This window comes from Myotis lucifugus, unplaced genomic scaffold, assembly GCF_000147115.1.
Source record: "Myotis lucifugus unplaced genomic scaffold, Myoluc2.0 scaffold_2, whole genome shotgun sequence".
NCBI lineage: Eukaryota > Metazoa > Chordata > Mammalia > Chiroptera > Vespertilionidae > Myotis > Myotis lucifugus.
Genome location: NW_005871050.1, coordinates 26,550,974 through 26,571,629, shown reverse-complemented (window position 1 = coordinate 26,571,629; position 20,656 = coordinate 26,550,974). Strand labels below are relative to the sequence as shown.

General features: G+C 41.1%; 1 protein-coding gene across 1 annotated transcript in view; it reads right to left on the bottom strand.

Moving 5' to 3' along the window:
- Nucleotides 1–20,656, bottom strand: part of GUCY2F (guanylate cyclase 2F, retinal) — a 115,068-nt gene that overhangs the window by 42,207 nt on the left and 52,205 nt on the right. The window contains 8 exon segments of the mRNA XM_006082338.1: nucleotides 1,648–1,851; nucleotides 2,887–3,047; nucleotides 5,273–5,424; nucleotides 7,804–7,953; nucleotides 14,073–14,172; nucleotides 14,174–14,227; nucleotides 17,428–17,598; nucleotides 18,925–18,931. Of these exon segments, the coding sequence (XP_006082400.1) occupies nucleotides 1,648–1,851; nucleotides 2,887–3,047; nucleotides 5,273–5,424; nucleotides 7,804–7,953; nucleotides 14,073–14,172; nucleotides 14,174–14,227; nucleotides 17,428–17,598; nucleotides 18,925–18,931 (999 nt within the window).

Here is a 20,656-nt window from a genome sequence, read left to right as displayed (position 1 = left end):
GCATAAGTCAGCAAAAGGACAGAGAAAGGGAAGAGGAGGTATGGAAAAGGGTCTGGTTGAGATGAGGTAGTAGCAGGAGAGTTGAAATTGAAAACAAATCACGCACTTCGTAATTCTGCAGTAGTCTTCTCATTTCCATTTCAGATTATCAAGTGCAAGAGGAAGTGATTCCAATTTTACAGGGGCGGGGGAAAGAAAACACAAACAGGTTTGATGAATCACTGCTGGTTCAATATTTTTCCTTTGCACTGTTTATTTTTAATAAACTGGACTAAAAATCAGATTCCAATTTTGGATTCACATAGTCATGCTCTGTCCTGGGAAACAGCCAACTAACTCCCTACTGTAACCATAAAGTACCAAAATATCTAACAGCCTCATACCTTAGATCACCAACAATTGTCTGAACAATATCAGCTGGACTGATTAAACTGGTGACTGTGTTACTGCTCATGCTGAATCACCGTTTATTTTATTTTCAACGGAATTAGCTTTTGGTGATTTGTTTTTCTCTTCAGGCTGCTTGAATTCAACAAGTTGAGACAGGTAGTCTGATTCCATAGATTTTTCCTCCTTCATAGTCTCTATGTGTGCTTCTTGATTAATTTGCAGCTCCTGCTAATTGGCAGGTATGATGTCTATTTGTGAGTCCTATTTAGAGGGCTTTGCCTAGCCCTGAGGCTCTCTACCTGACCTGAAAGGGCCCTGTCTAATATGAGATAAACACACTACCCTGTGTGTGATTTAAGAGTTGGAACATTTCAGACTCCTGTGAAGGATCCAATGAATGGAGCTACTCACTCTCCAGCAATGCCTTGGTTCCTGGGACAGAGGAGTTGTCCAAAGTTTGGGATGCCTGTGGCATCTTTCTATACCAATAAGACAAGTATCCATGTTGCAGAGAACATGGAAACATCCATGCACAGCTATGAAAATTTTAGCAAGTTTCTGCCTAAAGACAAGATAACAAATAAAATCAAGTGTAAGGAAGAATCACACCAAAGTGAGTTTATGAAGTCATCTATTCTCTACTCATCTTCTGCAAACTTTGATAGGAAGAGTAGAAACTGAAAGGCTGGAGGGGTAGGGAAAGGTGGGAACAGGGGATTGCAACCTCACAATTAACCACTTCCCAGACCTCAGACCAATAGGTGGGCTTTTGGTTACCCTGTAGCAATCCCTAAGAGCCTCAGATTTAATAGCTCTTCAACATGAGTAATGCTAGAATTCTCTTCTGTATAAAACTTGTACCTAAAGGGGAAACCAACTTTTATCAGCATGTATTTCTACACAAACTTTACCAAGATGAACTCTGTAGCAGTTACCAACTACAGGCAAAACACCAATACTTCTATATCCCTTCAGTGCCTAGCATGATACTGCCCACACTATAGGTGGTCAGCCACTGAAGAGTAATAACACTTTTGGACCCAACCTCTTCTTAGTCCCAGTTCTAGAAAACAGCTCAAAAGAAATGTGAACAGCAATCTCTGGCTTTCATTTTCAATGAGATATCAGTGCAAAAAATTTTTAATTTACTATTTTAATTCCTAAATAACAACATTTAATAAAATAGCATCCTTTTATTTTGAAATATACATAGATGAGCCTTATATAAACATTTCTCTCTGGAATATATTTCAGTGCTATTAACTTACTTTGTAGACATCATGACTGCAAATGATGGCATCAAAGAGTATGTGCAGGTCATTGAGAAGATCCACCACCTCAATGGGCTCACTCATGGCTGAGATGGTGGTGAAGCACACCATGTCACTGAAGTACAAGGTGATCAAGTCAAAGCCCTCAGGTTCAACCGTGCAGCCCTTTTTGAGGGATTCAGCAACTGATCTGAAAAGCAGACACAGCTATTCCTCAGAGGAAAGATGCCTCCCACTATGTCACACACAGATCGGCTAGAACAGTGGTCGGCAAACTCATTAGTCAACAGAGCCAAATATCAACAGTACAACGATTGAAATTTCTTTTGAGAGCCAAATTTTTTAAACTTAAACTATATAGGTAGGTACATTGTTATTAACTTAATTAGGGTACTCCTAAGGCTTAGGAAGAGCCACACTCAAGGGGCCAAAGAGCCACATGTGGCTCGTGAGCCGCAGTTTGCCAACCAAGGTGCTAGAACACAAATTCTCCAAAAATCACTGTCAAGTAAATGATGAGGAAGAAAACATCACCTAGATGAAAACATTAATTCTTTCATTTATTCTACAAATATATATCAAGTGCTTACAATGTGCCAAGTATTGTGCTAGGCGCTGGAATACAGCACTGAATAGACAAACCTAGTCTGTGCCTTTGTGGAGTATTTTCGGCTTTCTATCCTTTTTCCTCAGCACCTCATGCCCTTAGGGAATGTTCTCAGGTGGTTGCCTTTGCAAGAGACGAGTTTACCCAATTACCTCCTAGAAGATCATGTTACAACAGAATAAGGTGCCTGATAAATTTTGGAAATTATAGTAACAGATAAGACTTTCAACTAAGGAATGAAAATCTCAGAAATACAACCCTACTACTTTCCTCTAGGAGTTCAAAGAACTGCTTCCTTTTAATTGATCAACTACAGGCAAAGTCATGAAATGACAGAAAAAACAAGGTACCAAAACTTAAATGACCAGCATGATGCACAGGTAGTGGAAAATTAGGAAGTGTGCTCTGCTCCCTTGATTTCCAATTCTTCTTTGATTTGAAGGTGTGACTCAAACCTACTGGGAGTAGAGAGGGTGCAGTAGAGAGAGAGACAGAGAGAGAGAGAGAGAGAGAGAGAGAGAGAGAGAGAGAGAGAGAGAGAGAGAAGTTAGTTGATGGTTTTTTTTCTATTTTTAATAGAACACATAGTTACAAGGATTCACAATCTTCAGGGTTCACACATATGGTGGTAGCATCTGTGTGAAGTTTTTCTGTTTTTCAATTTCCAGCTCTTCAGTCCATTCCTGGATCAGATCTTCCAAGTTGCTAGAATATAGTTCCAACATCCAAAGTATAGAATCAATGATATTGGTCTTTTTCTCTTTATTGAAAGTTTTGAACTGGAAGTAAAACTGGAGGAGCCAGGGAATTATTACTTCCCAAACTCAGTGATAATGGAACAGGACCCCTTATCAAAAACCCCTTCTTTTAAAATGCCAGGTTAGGGAGGTAAACCCAGGTAAAAGTAGCAAAAGTCACCACCCACCCTCATTGATACCCTGGTCCATTCACAGGGCTCATTTTCTTTGAGTAGTAGTTCCCCTACCATTCTGTTTCTTTCAAGTCTGAGCAAAAGTGTTCTGGGCAGGATCCTTCAGCTCTGAGATACAAACACATGAATAGTAGCCACTTCTAAGGCAACAGGATTTGTTCTTGAGCCCAGTCCAGTTGTGAGTGGTATAAGGGGAAAGAGAACAGAGAGTGCTGTTTTACCCTTCTGGATCATCAACCTACTAAATTATCCTTATCTTCTAATGCTGCTGTATTGTCAATTCTTGGGCAGTGGAAGGTTTCTTGACCTCTTAAATATGACCCAAGATCTACATGATAAGATCTAACCCTATTTTTTCCCATAGAATCCAAGAAGAATGGTGTTCCCTATCACCTGCCCTTCATGTTAGTCAGGGCAATGTAGAAATTCAACTGGTCTTGTCCCATTCTATGCCCTGATCCTTTAGAAGTGATTGCATACTACAAATTTTCAATATGCCTTCCTAGGACCCTTTCCATCTACAGAAATGGGGAGCCTGGCATAGCATTGGAATCATGATGAGGTAGTCCCTCCTTGCTGTGGTATTTAGCATGCACAAGGCTGTGTTCACAACAAAAAGTTTTGTTGGGCAGACATCTAGGAATCTGTCCCAATGAACCCTCCTATATGGCTGGGCCACACATCCGATACTCAGTATGCCAAGGCCAACACTAGTAGTTTTATTCTGAGTCTGGTCCACATCTACAGTCCACCAAAGTCCTGCTGATAATCTCAGTAGCCAGATCAGATGCTTTGGGCTCCCCCTATTGCCTAATCCAGGGAGCCTCACAGTCCTCTTTCCATTTAAGTTTTATTAGCTATAGGGAGTTGGGAGGCTACCCTTGTCTTTCAGACAGTCTAAACGCCCACTGAAGCATTTCAATGAGGGCAGCTCCAGCAATGTCTTCTTTGAAGGTACCATGATGTACAACTCCTTCTATCATCGGCTTCTCTGCTGTCTTCTGAAATAACATATCTAGCATCAACACAAGGGCAAATGCTCTTTCTCTTGATTTATGGGAAATTTTTAGTAATATGACCTTCATGGTTTTTTGTCTTTTACATACTATTAAACACCTGTTTGAGTGTCTTCAAGAAAGCCAGCTAGGCTAATGAGGCATTGTTAACTGGGGACACGGATGAGTTCATATGCAGGACCTGTCAGGCTTTCAATCCAACTTTCCTTTTTCCGCCTCAGATACCTGCCACTCAGAAAGCATCTCAGTGCTGTACTCCAGCCAGGCTCAAAAGCCTCTTCACCAAAGCTAACACAGCACTCATAGAGAGCACCCTGAGTTCCAGTATCCTGTAGTTTCAACAAAGCACTAAACTGCTGGCTCCGGCATAGAAACCATAAGATCCCTTAATAGGACTCTCTCTGTCCTTTTCTCATTTCCCCCTTTTAGTTCCCCACATTAAATAAAGAATCAGCCTTTTTAGAAATTTCATATTTTAATGAGAGAGTTTATCACTTTACAGGTACTCTTGCTCAAGTCATTCCCTAGGAATCCAAGGAATCTTCTGCTTTTGTACTCCACATTTGCACTTTCTTCCATCTTGAACAGCCTTTCAAACACCCATATTTTTCCTGGCCCTCCAAAACAACCCGCATTGCTTAAATAATATAGTCATCATAATTCTCTGTGATCTTCAAAGCAATCATGACTGTATGAAGGTCTCCATCTATTCCATGATACTCATCTTGAAACAGTCTTAATGCTAATGCCTCGAAAATGCTTGATGGTTCAATTCCACCACTGAAAAGTTGGTTAGGTCAGATTGTGGACTGTCTGGAACAGAGGTTCACATACAGAAGGGCACAAAAATCAATGCTCATGCTCTTTGAAGATGTGCTGGGATGCTGGGGCATGAAAAGCCTCCAAGTAGCCACCCCCATGCTTCTTTGCCTAAAGAAGTGCCTTTTTTTCTCTTTAGAGTTTCCTTCCACGATATGACAAGAATCCAAGGAGTGAATATGGGATAGGCTGGGTTCAAAATGGCTGCTGGCAGTGCTAAGATTCACAGAGTCCTTACCTGATTAAATGTATTTAAATCAAAAGTTGGTCGTTGTTCTGCAGCCTCAGCCCAGCACTTCTTCATCAGCTGGAGACATTCTGGAGGGGCACGCTCAGGAGGAGCTACTGGTCTATACACAGGAGGAGGCTTCTTAAGTCTGTCTATGATTTCTACCCAGAAGCAAGAAGAGAAAGGTGTACAAATCATGGGAAAAGCACCAAGACTTAGCAAAAATAAGTGAGTTTCAGCCAAAAAAAAAAAAAGTTGTTGCTCAGCAGAAATCACAGAAAGCCCATCTCCATGCTTTCTGCTTTGGTGACATGAATATAAATTGTATCTGAGCAAATGTTACATCAATTGAAGGTAAACAAATGGTCAGTTGGGGATGGGGTAAAAAATTAATCAATTGAACTACTTGTATCATTTAGGCACAGCTTTATTCTGCTTCTGCTAGGTTTTAGATGAGGCTTACCAGATGCCAATTATAAAACTATAACTCCAATTATCTGACTCCCTTCACTCATCCACAAATTATCTAAGTTTTCTAATCCCCATAGAAGACACAATTACCACCTCACCCCCATAAGGCCTAAGACCAACTCAGGTCCAGGCTATGGGCCCTGACAGGCTCCTAGAAAAAGGGGATTTAAAAATCCAGTAGATAGTTCAGAACCTCATTGGTATCCTCCTGGCTGTTTGTCCTTGAGCTCCATTTTGGAGGAACATTTATCAGACTATGGCCTGAGTAAGTACTTTGCATGCATTGTTTCACTTGGTTCTCATTACAGACAGATAAAGTAGGAACTCTTCATTTCTCAAAAGGGAAAACTGAGGCACACAGAGAGTAACTTACTCAAAGTCACATGGATAATAAGTGAACAGAATTCAAATTTGATCCTAGGTAATCTCAGTCTATAACATTGTCCTTCTTGCAAATGTCTCAAACCTCAACTGGGAGTTTTAAACTCTCAATTCAGACACAACAGCCATTAGTGACCAGAGGTCTATATCAGTCCGACTGATGTTTTTACAAAGGGAAAAAACTCCCTAGAAGTAGGAGAAAATGGTTAGCCTTCACTGCCCCCTAGCAACCTGCACTAGTCTCATATTGGTCTCTGCTTCCAGCCTAGCCTTCTCCAAACCATTCCTAAAACATGAATTTGGCCATGTCACTTTCTTGCCTAAAACCCATTCATGACTTCTTATAACCCACAAGATAAAATCTAAACCCTATATCTTCAGCTCATTTCTTATCCTTAGTCTGCTATCCATAACCCCAACCCTAACATCCTCATCATGAACCAAACCTTACTTGCCCTACCTGTATGCTCTTCCCATTGGCTATAACACACAACAGTGATGCTTCAGGCCATAATAAAAGTCCCCTTACCCCATGAAAGAATTTCAGCTGTTGCCTCTGACTTCTTAGCTCCTTGTGACATCATACCTTCTGCTCTTATAACCCAGGTTTGCTTATACCAGTAATGTTTTCTCCATCACAGCACCCTACTCTCACCCTACTCTCTCAGTGCAATAGAGTTCATGTAAATCAACTCCTTGGAATACAACTGCCCCATCCACTCTCTAGCAGAGGGAGTCTTTGTTCCTTTCTCAGAACACCATAAAATTGAATGGGTCACTTCTCTACTTAGGTCAAGCATGATTCACGCCCTTGAGGAGCTCACAGTCCAATTAAGAAAATAAACAATGACCAACAATATAAGTGCTCTAGCAGACAAACATGCAGGTAAACAAAAGGGGGGCACCTGACTCACACTGAAGAGGTCAGAAAAGCTTTCCAAGAGGAGGTGACACAATTTGGATGAGGCAAAGTGGGGAAAAGGTGAGGTCATTCCAGGTACTATGAACAGCCTGTGTGAATACACAGAGGTGTGAGAGACCACAAGGCTTTCAGGGCACTGCCAGTCATGGGGTTTAGGTGGAGTGTGGGGAGTGAAGATAAGCCTAGAGAAGTGGTTAGGGGCCAGACTGTGAAAAGCATTATACTAGTATGTCATGTGAGAAACACGTGTTTCATTTGACAAGTGATGGGGAACAGTTGGGGAGCTTTGAGTAGACAAATGATATTGGACTCTAAGTAGGGCAAAGGATAACTAACTATTTGGGGATTTTTGTTTTGTTTTGTTTGCATTTTTAAATTCCTTTATTTTGAAATAAATTTAGACTTCCAGAAAAGTTGTGAAAAATAATACAATTGCCTATATGGCCTTCACTCAGCTTCCCTTAATGTTAGTAACTTATATTACCACTAGTGACCCAGTGTACGGATTCGTGTACATTGAAAGGAAATTAATTAGAAGGTGGCCGGCAGGGCTGGACTGGGCTAGACAGGCTGGACATGCCCTGGAGCCAACCTCCCAAAGTCCCTCCCCAGCTGCCGCACCTGGGGTGGCGCCGTGGCTCAACGGGCGTCTGCAGAGTGAGCAGGGTTCCTTTGACAGGTGGGGTCCCTCGCCCTGGTCTGTGGGTTGGCCTGATAATCTGGGTCATGGTGAGCCCCTGGTATGCTTTTCTCACCTCTTGCTTACCTTCAGCAGGCAGGTCCATCATGCAGAATGGGGTTCCCCAGACCATCACTTCATGCATGATGATGGCAAAGCTATAGAAATCTACTGCAAAAGAACCTAACTTGCTTCCCCTGGGGGCTCTCAGCAGTTCAGGGGCTGTCCACAACAATTCTAAAAAGAAAGTATTGTGTAATGAATGCAGGGTGGATTAACTGACAGTATGTCCCCCAGGGCTCCAAGTGTGCTATTTCATTGACTGCTTTATATTGTTACTAGAGGCCTGGTGCACAAAATTAGTGCACAGGTAGGATCCCTAGGCCTGGCCAATGATAAGGGCCAATCAGGGCCTTCCAGCTGCCGGCCGGGGCCTCCCTTCCCTGGCTGCTGGCTGCCGGCTGCTGGCCAGGGCCTTCCTTTGTTCCGCATCGCCCCCTGGTGGTCAACGCACATCATAGTGAGTGATCAAACTCCCAGTCTCCCAGTTGAACTCCCGAGGGGACACTTTGCATATTAGTCTTTTATCTATATAATAAAAGCCTAAGGGACAATTACGGTGGAATGACCAGAACGACTGATTACTATGATGTGCACTGACCACCAGGGGGCAGACACTCAGTGCACTCCCACAGGGGGAGTGCCACTCAGCCAGAAGCCGGGCTCACGGGTGGTGAGCGCAGCTGCCACTGTGGGAGCCTCTCCTGACTCTGTGGCAGTACTACAGCACTGTGGCAGCAGGTGCAGCGAGCCAGGATGAGTGCGAGTGGTGTGACACTCGGCCCCGATTCAGGCTCCTCCCTGGCCACCTGCCGCTTGGCGCACTGCTACATCCCCTGAGAGGTCCCAGACTGCAAAAGGGCACAGGCTGGACTGAGGGACCACCCGCCCCCAGTGCATGAATTTCATGCACCGGGACTCTAGTATATAAAGATTAAACAAACTGGCATGCTAGTGCCTTCCCAGGGTCTGAATATATGAACCTAAGGAATTATGCACAGAGAAAGTATACTACTTTCCCCACCCTAGGACATGCCAGCATACACAACACATGTGTGGGGATGGACAGAGAAGCTCAAAGTAGAAAACTATCTGGCTCTTGCTTTCTTGCTCTCTTGAGCCTGCCAGTAGCAGTTGGCAGGCTTCCAAGGAAAGGCAGTGCATTTCCAGACTGGTTGCCATGGATTTTCTGTTTGCTAAAATCTATATGTGTCTAGTAATTTGATTGTGCTGGAGCTCAGGGATTCATAGGTTGGTTTCTCCAGGTCTTCTCTAAAAGGATTAGAGGATCCTCAGGCCTCCTCTGTTCCTTGAATAGCAAAAAGGTACAGCAAATCCTTCAACTCAGTTCTGCAAATATTTATTGAGGATCTACTATGTATTAGACACAGTGCTAGGTACAGGCAAGGTGCCAAAGATAAATTAGGCCTTGCATTTGCCCTTGCACAGTTCACAGACCAGTGGATAAGACAGACATGTGTACCCCTAACTGCAATACAAGAGAGATAGTGACGAGGCCTACTATATAGTACAAGAAAATGAATCCATTAAAAGCCAAATTTGACCACCCATAGTGTGCTCTGCATCATTTCAGGCCCCATCAAGGTAAAAAATATATTATTTCTGCTTTCAGAGTGTTACGGCAGTTAGATACTCAGAAATTTTGGGGGGAGAACCCCTTAAGCAATACATGAAAGTTGTAGTAAACAACAGGTTGATGCCCAGATAGAGATGCTGAAGAAATGTGAAGAAATACACATTAACGATATAAATAGAATAGTCAAAAGTTGGCGGGGATCTTTTACATTGAATCGTATGAAATTGCTGTTTCTATAGGTCACAATGGTTAAATATTGACAATTTCTTAAAGTGCAAACAAATATAAAACTGAACTGATCAACCTAATCCAGAAAGGCTTCCTGGGAAAGTTAAATCTTAAAGGAACTTGTTAAGAAGGTTGAGGTGCAGTTTCCTAGAGCTGAGAGGGTAAAGGCTTTGCAGGGAAAAAGAACAGTACATGCAAAAGAATAAGAGGTAGAAAGGAGCAAATTGTGGATGGGGTGGTGGTAAGCAGATTAGGTTGGCTAAAATGAGTGACTCTGTTAAGAAATAATGATAAGTGAAAAATGGGGTTGATGAAGTGGGAGAGGAAGGGTATGTGGAAGAATGAGGGCAGAAGGTGAGAGGCCCTGAGAGACAAATGAAGGCATTTGGAATGAATACAAAAGGCAGTAGGGGTACAGCAGTTGGAGAAGAATTTGATGAAAACCGTGTACAGGAAGATGAATCTGGCAAACTGCACAAGCTGGATTAAAGAACCAGAGAGGCTGGAGTCCAGGAGACTAGCTAGGAAGTTGTTACTGGAAGAGCCAGAGTCGAGGTGAAAGGGGCCTTAATAGGGGTGCAGGTGGCAGCAGCAGTATGGAAACCAGATACATAGGAAGGCTACAATGGGGAAGGAAGTGATAGGGCTGAGGATAAGGTCTATGTGCTCTGAGAAGGGGTGAAAGTTATAGTAAACAACAGGTTGATGGCCAGATAGAGATGCTGAAGTAATGTTCACTGAGGGTGCGGGGGAAAGTGGTGGCTTACTTTTCATCTTGTTAAATTTGGGGTATTGGGAAGGGAGTCCAAGGGACAAGCTTCTATGAAGCAGGAAGAGTGAAAGGTCTGAGATTATTTTGGTTTGTTAGTGAAACCCCAGAAAGAGAAACTCACCCTGGAAATTCTTATTTTGAGCCAATCCTGATCAAAATGGTAGAACAGGGAATTCTCACCTTACCGTCAATCATATACTCACCTTTTCTCTTTCTCTTCTAGGTATCCCCAGTCTTTTTTCCCTCTCCCCTGCCCCCATGGAAGTCTCTGATACACTCTCTATAGTGATTTTGCCCTTATGACTCCTTACCTAAGTGGACTGATATTTACAAATAAGACTGAAAAGATCAAATTATACTTCAAACAAAGAATATATTTATGCCTGTGGGATTTCAGGTGTATGCTTTTGAGGGGGAGGGCAGGAGGAATATTTGGGAGCAGAGAAAATGGAGTGTAACTGCTTCTTCCTGGCATCCTCTCTCTGTGCAAATTTAAAAGCACAAAAAGGGAAAGGAGGACAGAACTCTGTGGTAAAAGCTGGATTATTAAATACAATCATTATCAGATAGTATTTTCAGAGAGCACTTACATGTATGTTGTTAATGGCTAAAATGCGGCTTTATCTGCACTATAGTTATATAATTGAGAGTAGACAGTAATGAATACACTTACAAACCACCCCCATTTCCCCATCCCTACTCCAGAGCCAAGTAAGAACACTACATGCCATACTTAAACTCTCAAGAAAACTAGAAAAATTACCTTAGCTTGTTTTTTTATCTGCTGGAAGCAATACTAACTCTGAGCCTTGCTATGGTGATAAAATCACCTTTCAATAGTCAGTGTGGTAAAGTACAAGAATATCATAGATATGGAAATAAAGAGACCTGAGTTTAAAATCTCAGCTTGGTCACTACTTAGCTCACCTTTCTGAACCTCAGTTTCTCCAACTATAAAATGGAAATTGAGCCAGATGACCTCTAAGAGCTTTTTAATTATAAGATAATTAGCCCTGTCATCTACGGCAGGGAGCAGCAAGTTACTTCATCCATTTATTTTATTTTTTTAAAATACATTTTATTGATTTTCCACAGAGAGGAAGGGAGAGGGATAGAGAGTTAGAAACATCGATGAGAGAGAAACATCAATCAGCTGCCTCCTGCACACTCCCTACTGGAGATGTGCCCGCAACCAAGGTACATGCCCTTGACCAGAATCGAACCTGGGGCCCTTGAGTCCACAGGCCGACGCTCTATCCACTGAGCCAAACCGGTTAGGGCACTTCATCCATTTATTGATGCAGCAAACATTTATCCTGTCTGGTTGAGAAAGGTTCTGAAGGAAGCAAACCTATTTCTTGCCTTCACGGAGCTTATAGTTTAAATAGGGAAAGAGGACAGCTAATTAAACACATAATACAAAAAAAAAGTATAGTATTACAACAAAGTTCAAAGCCCTAAGAATCATTAAGAGAACTTAGCCCAGCACAACGAATCATGGGAACCCTCTTGAATAAGTGGTATTTATGCTGAGCCCTAAAGAAGGAATAGAATTTAGCCAGAATCAGATAAGTATATATAAGAGTGGGAAGGGAAGACTATCCTAAGCAATGTGCACAGTGTGTGTGTGAAGATCTGTAAGTAAGAGAGGGCCTGGTGTAAATAAACAACTGGAAGGAGTTCAGCACTGCTGGAGCATAGAGATGGAAAGAGGTTTGCAAGGCCCAGACCATGCAAGGCTCATAAGCCATGTAAAAGAATTTGAACTTTATCCTAAACCATGGGAAGCCACTGAATGAATTTTGGCACAGCTGTGACATGATCAGATTTGCAGTTTAGAAAACTCCTGGCTGCAGTGTGTGAAGAATGGTTTGAGCATCCACACTGCCGTAGCAATTTGGAGAGTGAAATGAAACAGAAAGAGCGAGAGGTAGAGAAAGAGACAGACACAGTACACACTCACACACTTACACACACGCACAGATACACTGCAACTATCCTTTCCTCACTCTGAGACCAGAGTTTCTTCAGTTTGAAAGTTGTCAACCTGTGAATTAAATGGAATTCTGGAAAGCTTGGCATTGTGTTTTATCTTTTGTGGGTAACTAATTTTGACAGGAAGCTAAGTACTTGCCACTCTGCAGCTGCTGTCCCAACACGTTAGCTCTAAGACCAGGAAACCACTCCAAGCTTTCAACCTGGAATCAGCCAAATAATAACCATAGGACTAAGTCTGCAATAAGAACAGGGAGGGGAGGAAGGGAGGGAGGAAGGGAGGGAGGGAGGGAGGGAGGGAGGGAGGGAGGGAGGGGGAGAGGGAGAGAGAGAGAGAGAGAGAGAGAGAGAGAGAGAGAGAGAGAGAGAGATGAGAGAAGAGAGAAGAGAGAAGAGAGAAGAGAGAAGAGAGAAGAGAGAAGAGAGAAGAGAGAAGAGAGAAGAGAGAAGAGAGAAGAGAGAAGAGAGAAGAGAGAATATCACAAGATTTTTATTGTGATTACCAGGAGCTTCATCCTCCAAAGCATGGATGGGTAGAGAAAGAGGAAATTAGTATATGTTTTAATTTAGTTGGATGAAAGGGCTAGACTGCAGAAGACCAAAATTGAATTCCTGGAAATGCTGCTAAGTAGCTGCATTATTTGAGAAAATATTGAGCCTCCGTTATCTTATCTGTTAAATAAGAGAGTTGGACTAGATGATTCCCTAAAGTTTAATATCCCACAAGTTTTGTAAAGCACAAAGATGATACCACTGATGACCAGACTGTCCATCTCTATCTGCGCATGTGTCCCTCCGTCTTTCGTTCTTCATTTTTTCTATGTAATACAGTCAGCAGTTTTAAAACTTATAATGCCAAAGATCCTTTAAAGAATATGAGAATATGTTGTAATTTTATCTCCCTCCTCCTATCTTTTTGGGCTGTGTTTTCTGTGTCACTCTCTTCTTTGCCCTTGCAATACTGGTTAAAACTTTCTGATGTGTATTTTACCTGATTCATTGTTTCTCCTTCTTACTTTTTCTCTTTCTTCCTCCCTCTCTTCCATCAGTTCATTTCCTCCTAGTTCTCATTCACTCATTCCCACTCCCCACTGCAGATTTCTATTTGATCTGTGATTATCCCTACAGACATTGTTTGGTGCTGCCACTAGTGCACTACAGAAGATAAAAACACAAAATGGACCTTAATGCCATACCTACTTATTTACTAGAATGCCATAGTTCTGTCTGAAGTCCTCCCACACAACCCATAGAGCATTAACTTGCTAGGGGCCCCCTACTTGCTTCTATCTCTCTGACAGAGACAGTGAGAGTAGGCTCTAGTGACATCCCATTTCAGAATGTGCTTTGTAGGGGTCCAGCTACCAAATTACCTTCCATTCAATCTGACAAGTATTTTTGAGCACCTACTGTGTGCCCAGTGCTCAGTACTTTCCTCCAGGGACTCCTGGGGTCTCCAAACAATACAGCCTAATCCTGCCACAGCAGGAACGCAACATTATTGCAAAGGCTTTGTTCTGAAGGTTAGGCTTTGCTAAGATTACAGCCTACAGAATTCATTCAACTCCTTTGGCTTGGAAATGAGGCTGAATTTTCAACAAAAGTGAGGAGTTGAATCAGCCTGAGGCTTTAATTCAGTGCATATACTCATTTGAATTTTGGAGCTACCTTATGAACATCAGAAAGGTAAAATACATAGCTTACCTTCAGAAGGTTTCTCTTGGGAGAGTCTTAGCATTTCCAAGATGTCATTAAAGCCATAATCTGTCACTTTTAGTACAAAATGCCCATCTACCACATAGTTCCCGAGATTTCAGCCTCCCATGAGCAAACTCTCTATGGTGTAAGTACTTCATGCCCTGAAGATGATACAAACAGGATTTATCTAGCAACTTATTTAACTATTTTTCGCTTATAGAGCTACTTTCTGAGATTAATGGCATGAGTTATTATGATCCAGAATTCAGCCTTTTTTTTCCTTATATCCAGGCAAAGCAAACTCTGACAACAAGAATTGTTTCCTGGGCCCTTTTAACTCTAAAATTGTATGCTTTGATAGGAATCATATCTTGAGTGTATCAAGAATTGTGTGTTATTGGAAGATTTACTGCCATTTCAAACACAGGATGGATTCATACATATATAATTGCCAAGAATTTGAAGATTTTGCCCCCCTCCCAAAGGTCTAGTGCAACTTTCATCTACTATTGGCAGGAATGAAAATTGGTACATCAATTTGGATGGGCAAATTGGCCATAGCTAGAGAGAGAGAGAGGGAGAGAGAAAGAGAGAGAGAGAGAGAGAGAGAGAGAGAGAGAGAGAGACTTACAGATTCTACTTCTTCTCCAAAGAAATGCTTGCTCATCTGTACAAGAAGACATATACAAGAATTCTCATTGCAGCTCTGCTTTATAATATTGCATAATTGGAAATACAATAAATACCTATCAAGAAGGGACTGTTCAAATTGTGGTATATCCAAACTACAGAATGTTCTGCAGCAATTGAAAATAATCAGGTATATTTATATGTGTCAACAGGGAAACATCTGTAAGCCATAGAGTAAGTAAAAAATAGTAGGTTGCAGAACTATATGACAGTATATATTTTAAAAAACAAACAAAATCTGTAATGTATACCAATACACATGAAATTAATTACAAGGCTAATCACCAAATTGTTAACAGTGGCTAACTTTGGAGGAGGATATGAAAAAGAATGAATAAATATATTTTTATATCATTGGATTTTTAAAATTAATTTAATACATTATTTTTGTAATGTAAAATAGGCAATAAAAAAGAAGAAAGCTGAATATTCCTGATCTTTGCAGCTTGCTTGGCAACTTTATGACACTCAAATGTGATCTACCAGAACTCTTTCAGATGGATTTAATCATTCACATATAAATATATCCATATTCTAATGTAATCATTTCAGAACTGTTTATGCCTAGCCTTTTAAAGTATCTGGCTCTATTTTGTAGCCTGACACCCCTTTTATATTTGTATGCTTTATATCATATGCCCTCAAAACGTCTGCAGTCCCCTGTATTTCTTAGCAGAGTCTGCAGTGGGTAAGATTTTCCCCAAGTTGTCTAATGTTTGGGTTTCATTCATCATGGGCCTGAGAGTACTGTCATTTATAGGTTCCTCCCTTAATTCACGGGACCTTGCTTACAAGGTAAGTGGAAAAGTACTAAAACAGGAATTAGGAGATTTGGATTCTATTATTGATGAGGAAAATAAGACATTTGCGGGGGGGGGGGGAGGGGTTGTTAGCAGCCTGACTCTGTATCCCTAATGCACATTCCTGTTAGCCTATAGCAGTGATGGCGAACCTTTTGAGTTCGGCGTGTCAGCATTTTGAAAAACCCTAACTTAACTCTGGTGCTGTGTCACATATAGAAATTTTTTGATATTTGCAACCATAGTAAAACACATATTTTTGATATTTATTTTATATATTTAAATGCCATTTAACAAAGAAAAATCAACCAAAAAAATGAGTTCGTGTGCCACCTCTGACACGCGTGTCATAGGTTCGCCATCACTGGCCTATAGTCTAGTCACTGCCCCTTCCTTAATTATCTGGTCTTGCAAAACCTGTTTACGTAAGTACTCCCATTTTACAGAGGCCATAAACCATGAACAATACACAACCCCCAGAGGGAGTTATCAGTGCTGGCGCCAAGCCAGGCCTTTAGGTGTGGTCTCACGGCACTTATCCCAACACATGGGGCTTTTTGCAAAGCCCACGAAAGTTCCAGAAGTATGATCCATATTTGGGGGACAAAGAAACCAAAGGGTATAAAGAGAAAGCTTCCTCCATATTGGTTCACTCAGGATTTGGAAATAGGCTCCCCTGAGTCATGGTACTAGTACACTGGAAATAAATGGGTTTTTCCTGTATCTCCTGTGTATTTTTCGGTCACCTGGTAAATTCTGTAACATTATCAACTCTGCCACTTAATAGTTGGCTGGTAAATACAGGTGAAGGCAAAAGTAGGTTTATAGTTGTTCGTATAAAAGACATGCAGTTTATAATTATTACAATAGCTTTATTAACTCAAAAGAATGTCACAATGGCACAGTGCACTTAGGTACAATCTCATAAGTGCTCAAATTGCTAGCCTTCATTTTTTACACATTCTTGTAGTCTACTTGCTATGCTCTGTGTTTCATGTACACACAAATGTAAACCTACTTTTGCCCACCCCTGTATTTATTAAGCACCTATTATGTGTGGCAGATACTACATAAGAAAGTACACCTCATTTAGTTTCTCTGAGCCTCTGTAAAAGGAGGCCAATCACACTTATTTTATAAAGAATTGGAACAAGATAATGTCTATAAAAGCTAGCTTGAAAAAGATTAGGCCATAATACAAAGGTCAAGACAGTGATCAATATGCAAGAAGCTCAACAAGTCATTGATTATCCAGATCAGCCTCATAAAAATGCACATAGACAGAATTTGCATATTATTCCAGGGAGTTCATGGACTCCTTTGAAGCCCATCCATGAACTGTCTTGGCTGTGAATAATTCTTGCCTCAGAAAATGAACGTGCTGCCTGATAGACCCAATGGTCTTTAGTTTTACTGGTCATGCTGAGTTCCATATCTACACCCATGGTAATGCAAAGACCCATCATCCAGTTCTAGACTGAACCACTTGCTAGAAGATTAAAGCCAGGAGATTGGACTAAGCAGCATCAAATAATCTGGAAATGAGCACTTTCCCACAACCAGAAAGCAAAGAAGTGGAATGGAAGAAAGGATTACTGAAAGTAAAGAGTGCTCAATGCCAATAGGAAGTAAACAAAAAAAAATATGACCCTCAAATTTGGGTGAGGAGAAGGGCAAGTAAAACCTTTCTATATTAGTACCTTATAACAGATATGGGCAAAAAGACTGTGAGAAGGGGTGGGAGGCATACCCTGGGAAGGAAGGTAGAAGAGTGAAATCATCACAAGGATCCAAGGAAAACAAAACATACGAAAATATTTAAGTTCTAATCTACAGGGAAAATTCAAGACTTCCTCAGTTTTTCCATTAACCTTAATGAGATCCAGCAGGAGTGATGATTTAAACATCCAGTCTAGTTTCACATCTTCATTCATCAGTATGTCTTCTAGACTCCTTCGGAAACAGATTTCTGTCACAATGGCAAACATTCCCGAATCATAGAAGAAGCCCAACAAAGGGTTAATATTTTCATGATATAGGTCCTTTATCTGGAAACAGAGGGAGAGAGGAGAGTCACAGGTGTCCTGTCTCAATTAGGGACCAGAATTTATGGCACATACCCTTCTTCAGCCTTTTTATGATTGCTGGTGTGGTAAGCAGAATTTTGGCCCGATAATCTCCAAATCCTAGTGTTACTCCTGTGATTGTGCTATGTGACACAAGGGAGAGTATAGAAGTGGGCCTAATCTAATCACATGAGCCCTTTAAATCAGAAGAGAAGGGATGAGAGGAATTCAGAGATTCAAAGTGTGAGGACTCAATGCTCTATTCTTGGCTTGTAGACTGAGGAAGGAGGCTATAAACTGAGGAATATGGGTAGACTTTAGAAGTTGGAAATGGCTCTCAGCTGACAGCCATCAAAGAAATGGGGATCTCAGTCCATCAACTGTATGGAACTAAATTCTGATGACATCCTGAATGAGCCTAGAAGTGTTTTCCCCTCAGAAACTTCAGATAAGAGCCCAGCATGACTGACACTTTCACTTCAGGCTTGTGTGATGCTTAAATGGAAGACTCAACTGAGCTCACTTAGACTTCTGATATTCTGAACTTTGAGATAATAAATGGGTCTTGTTTTAAGCCACTATGCTTGTGCTATTTTGTAGTGGCAATAAGGATTCTAATCACCAATTTCACTTTGTGTGTGAGAGGGGGAGGGGAGTGGTTTTCCACATAATCAAGCAATTCTCTGACACCATTTGGGTGTCCAATAACTCAATTCGATTCTGGCACTATATATCTAGAGATAGAGTCAGATCCCACAGGTTAAGGGTTCAATCCTATAAGACTATTCCAATCCACTTGAGACACCAGTCATAAATCCAGGTTAACTGGGTTTCTAACCAACCAGCTGTATAGATTACAAGTTTAATGAACCCCTCTTTGGGTTTATTTAATTTGCTACAGCAGCTCGCAGAACTCAGAATCATTTTTCTTACTAGAGTACCAGTTTATTATAAAAGGATATAACTCAAGAACAGCCAGATAAAAGAGATGTATAGTGCAAGGTAGATGGAAAGGGCACAGAGCTTTCATGCCCTCTCCAAGCCATTCTCTCTAAATTTCCTTGTGTTAGCAACCTGGAAGCTCTCCAAACTGTCTTTTTGGGGTTTTATGGAGGCTTCATTACATATGCATGATTGATTAAATCGTTGGCCATTGGTTTCATTATATATGCATGATTGATTAAATCGTTGGCCATTGGTGACTGATTCAACCTCTATCCCCACTCCCCTCCCCCACAGTCAGGGTGACTGGACTGAAATTTCCAACCCTCTAATCACATTGCTGGTTCTCCTGGCAACCACTCTCATCCTTTGGTGCTTTCCTATAGTCACCTCATTAACATAACAAAAGGTACCTTTATCATTCTCATCACTTAGGAAATTTCAAGGGTTTTAGGAGCTCTGTGCCAGAAATGGGGACAAAGGACAAATATATATTTCTTTTTTTTTTAATAATGTCTTTATTGTGTCTCAGGGCTGTTGCTCTTTATTTTTTTGTCCTTTTTTTTATTGATTAAGTTATTACATATGTGTCCTTATTCCCACATTACCCCCATCCCCCCCACTCATGCCCTCATCCCCCTGTTGTCTGTGACAAATATATATTTCTTATAAATCACAATATCACAAGCGGTGGTAGTAAAAGAATGCAATGGTCAAAGAGGGAATATCGTAAATGAATACTGGAACTGTGGCCTTCTAACAGATTCTTTGGGGACTCTGTGGAGTGAAGCTCAGTGACCCAGGGGGATTAAAGAAGGTTAATACATTAAAAGCTGGAATAGATTGCCTATAAAATTTGTTTCAGAAGAAACACCTAGAATTTTGGCTACATTTTCTCTTTGCAACTATTCATTTTTTCACTAATGTGAGAAGCATTTATTACGTGCCCACAATGTACAAGACACTGGACTTCATGCTAGAGATACAGAAATAAAATAAATAAAATCACAGTCCAGCTTAAACCAGCTAAGGCAGACATGGAAAATCAGCCCACACATAGTTTCTCAGGTTTCATTGTAGCAGCTTTTATGGACCAAGTAACCAAAACTATGGGGCTCTGAACCACTGTTGAAAGACAGAGTACAAAGTGGTTATGTCAGAGACTGCTAGAAGTTCAATACAAATCCACTTCCTTTTCTTATTGGGAAAACAACTAGTGCACATTTTCTAGCCTCCCTTGGAGCTAAGTGTAGCCATATGACTGAATTCTTAGCAATGGAATATGAGAGGAAGTGATCAGTGATATTTCTAGTCTAAGGTTTTTAAGAAGTGAATATACAACTTTCCATGCTATTTTCCTACTTCTATAGATGAAAGCAGATGATGACAAGGCCCTAGGAGAGAGCAGAGTCATAAAATGGTTATATCTTGGGCCCCTGAATCACCATATTAGAAGAGTCACCAGCCAACTAATGAAACCTAACTTATACTGATCTTTGGATGAAAATTAAACTTCTGCTGTGTTTGAGACATTAAATATTTCAGGGTGTTTTGTTACAACATCTAGCTTTACACTAAGAGCCCTAGAGCCCTAGTATGGAAAAATTTAGGCCTAAATTTTCCCTAGATCTTTACAGTCATATGTCCTCAGTTACAATAGAGAAGATTCTATACATGCAGTCATGCCCTACTCATATTCTGGACAAACCCAGGAAGCAGAGAATATTTGGAGCACCTGTGCTAGCTAGATGGTCATCTGAACATTTACTGGGTAGGCATGTACTTCACCTCTGCCATATCTCCCTAGCTCAGTGGTCGACAAACTCATTAGTCAACAGAGCCAAATATCAACAGTACAACGATTGAAATTTCTTTTGAGAGCCAAATTTTTTAAACTTAAACTATATAGGTAGGTACATTGTTATTAACTTAATTAGGGTACTCCTAAGCTGGCCTTTGCTAAAAACGTCCTCAATCTGATTGAGGTACGTGCCCTGAGGTCGACCCCATCCAACTCTCCCATCCACACTGTCTTGTATACTTGTTTCAGAGAGACGAGTGTGGATGGGAGAGTTGGAAGGGGTCGACCTCA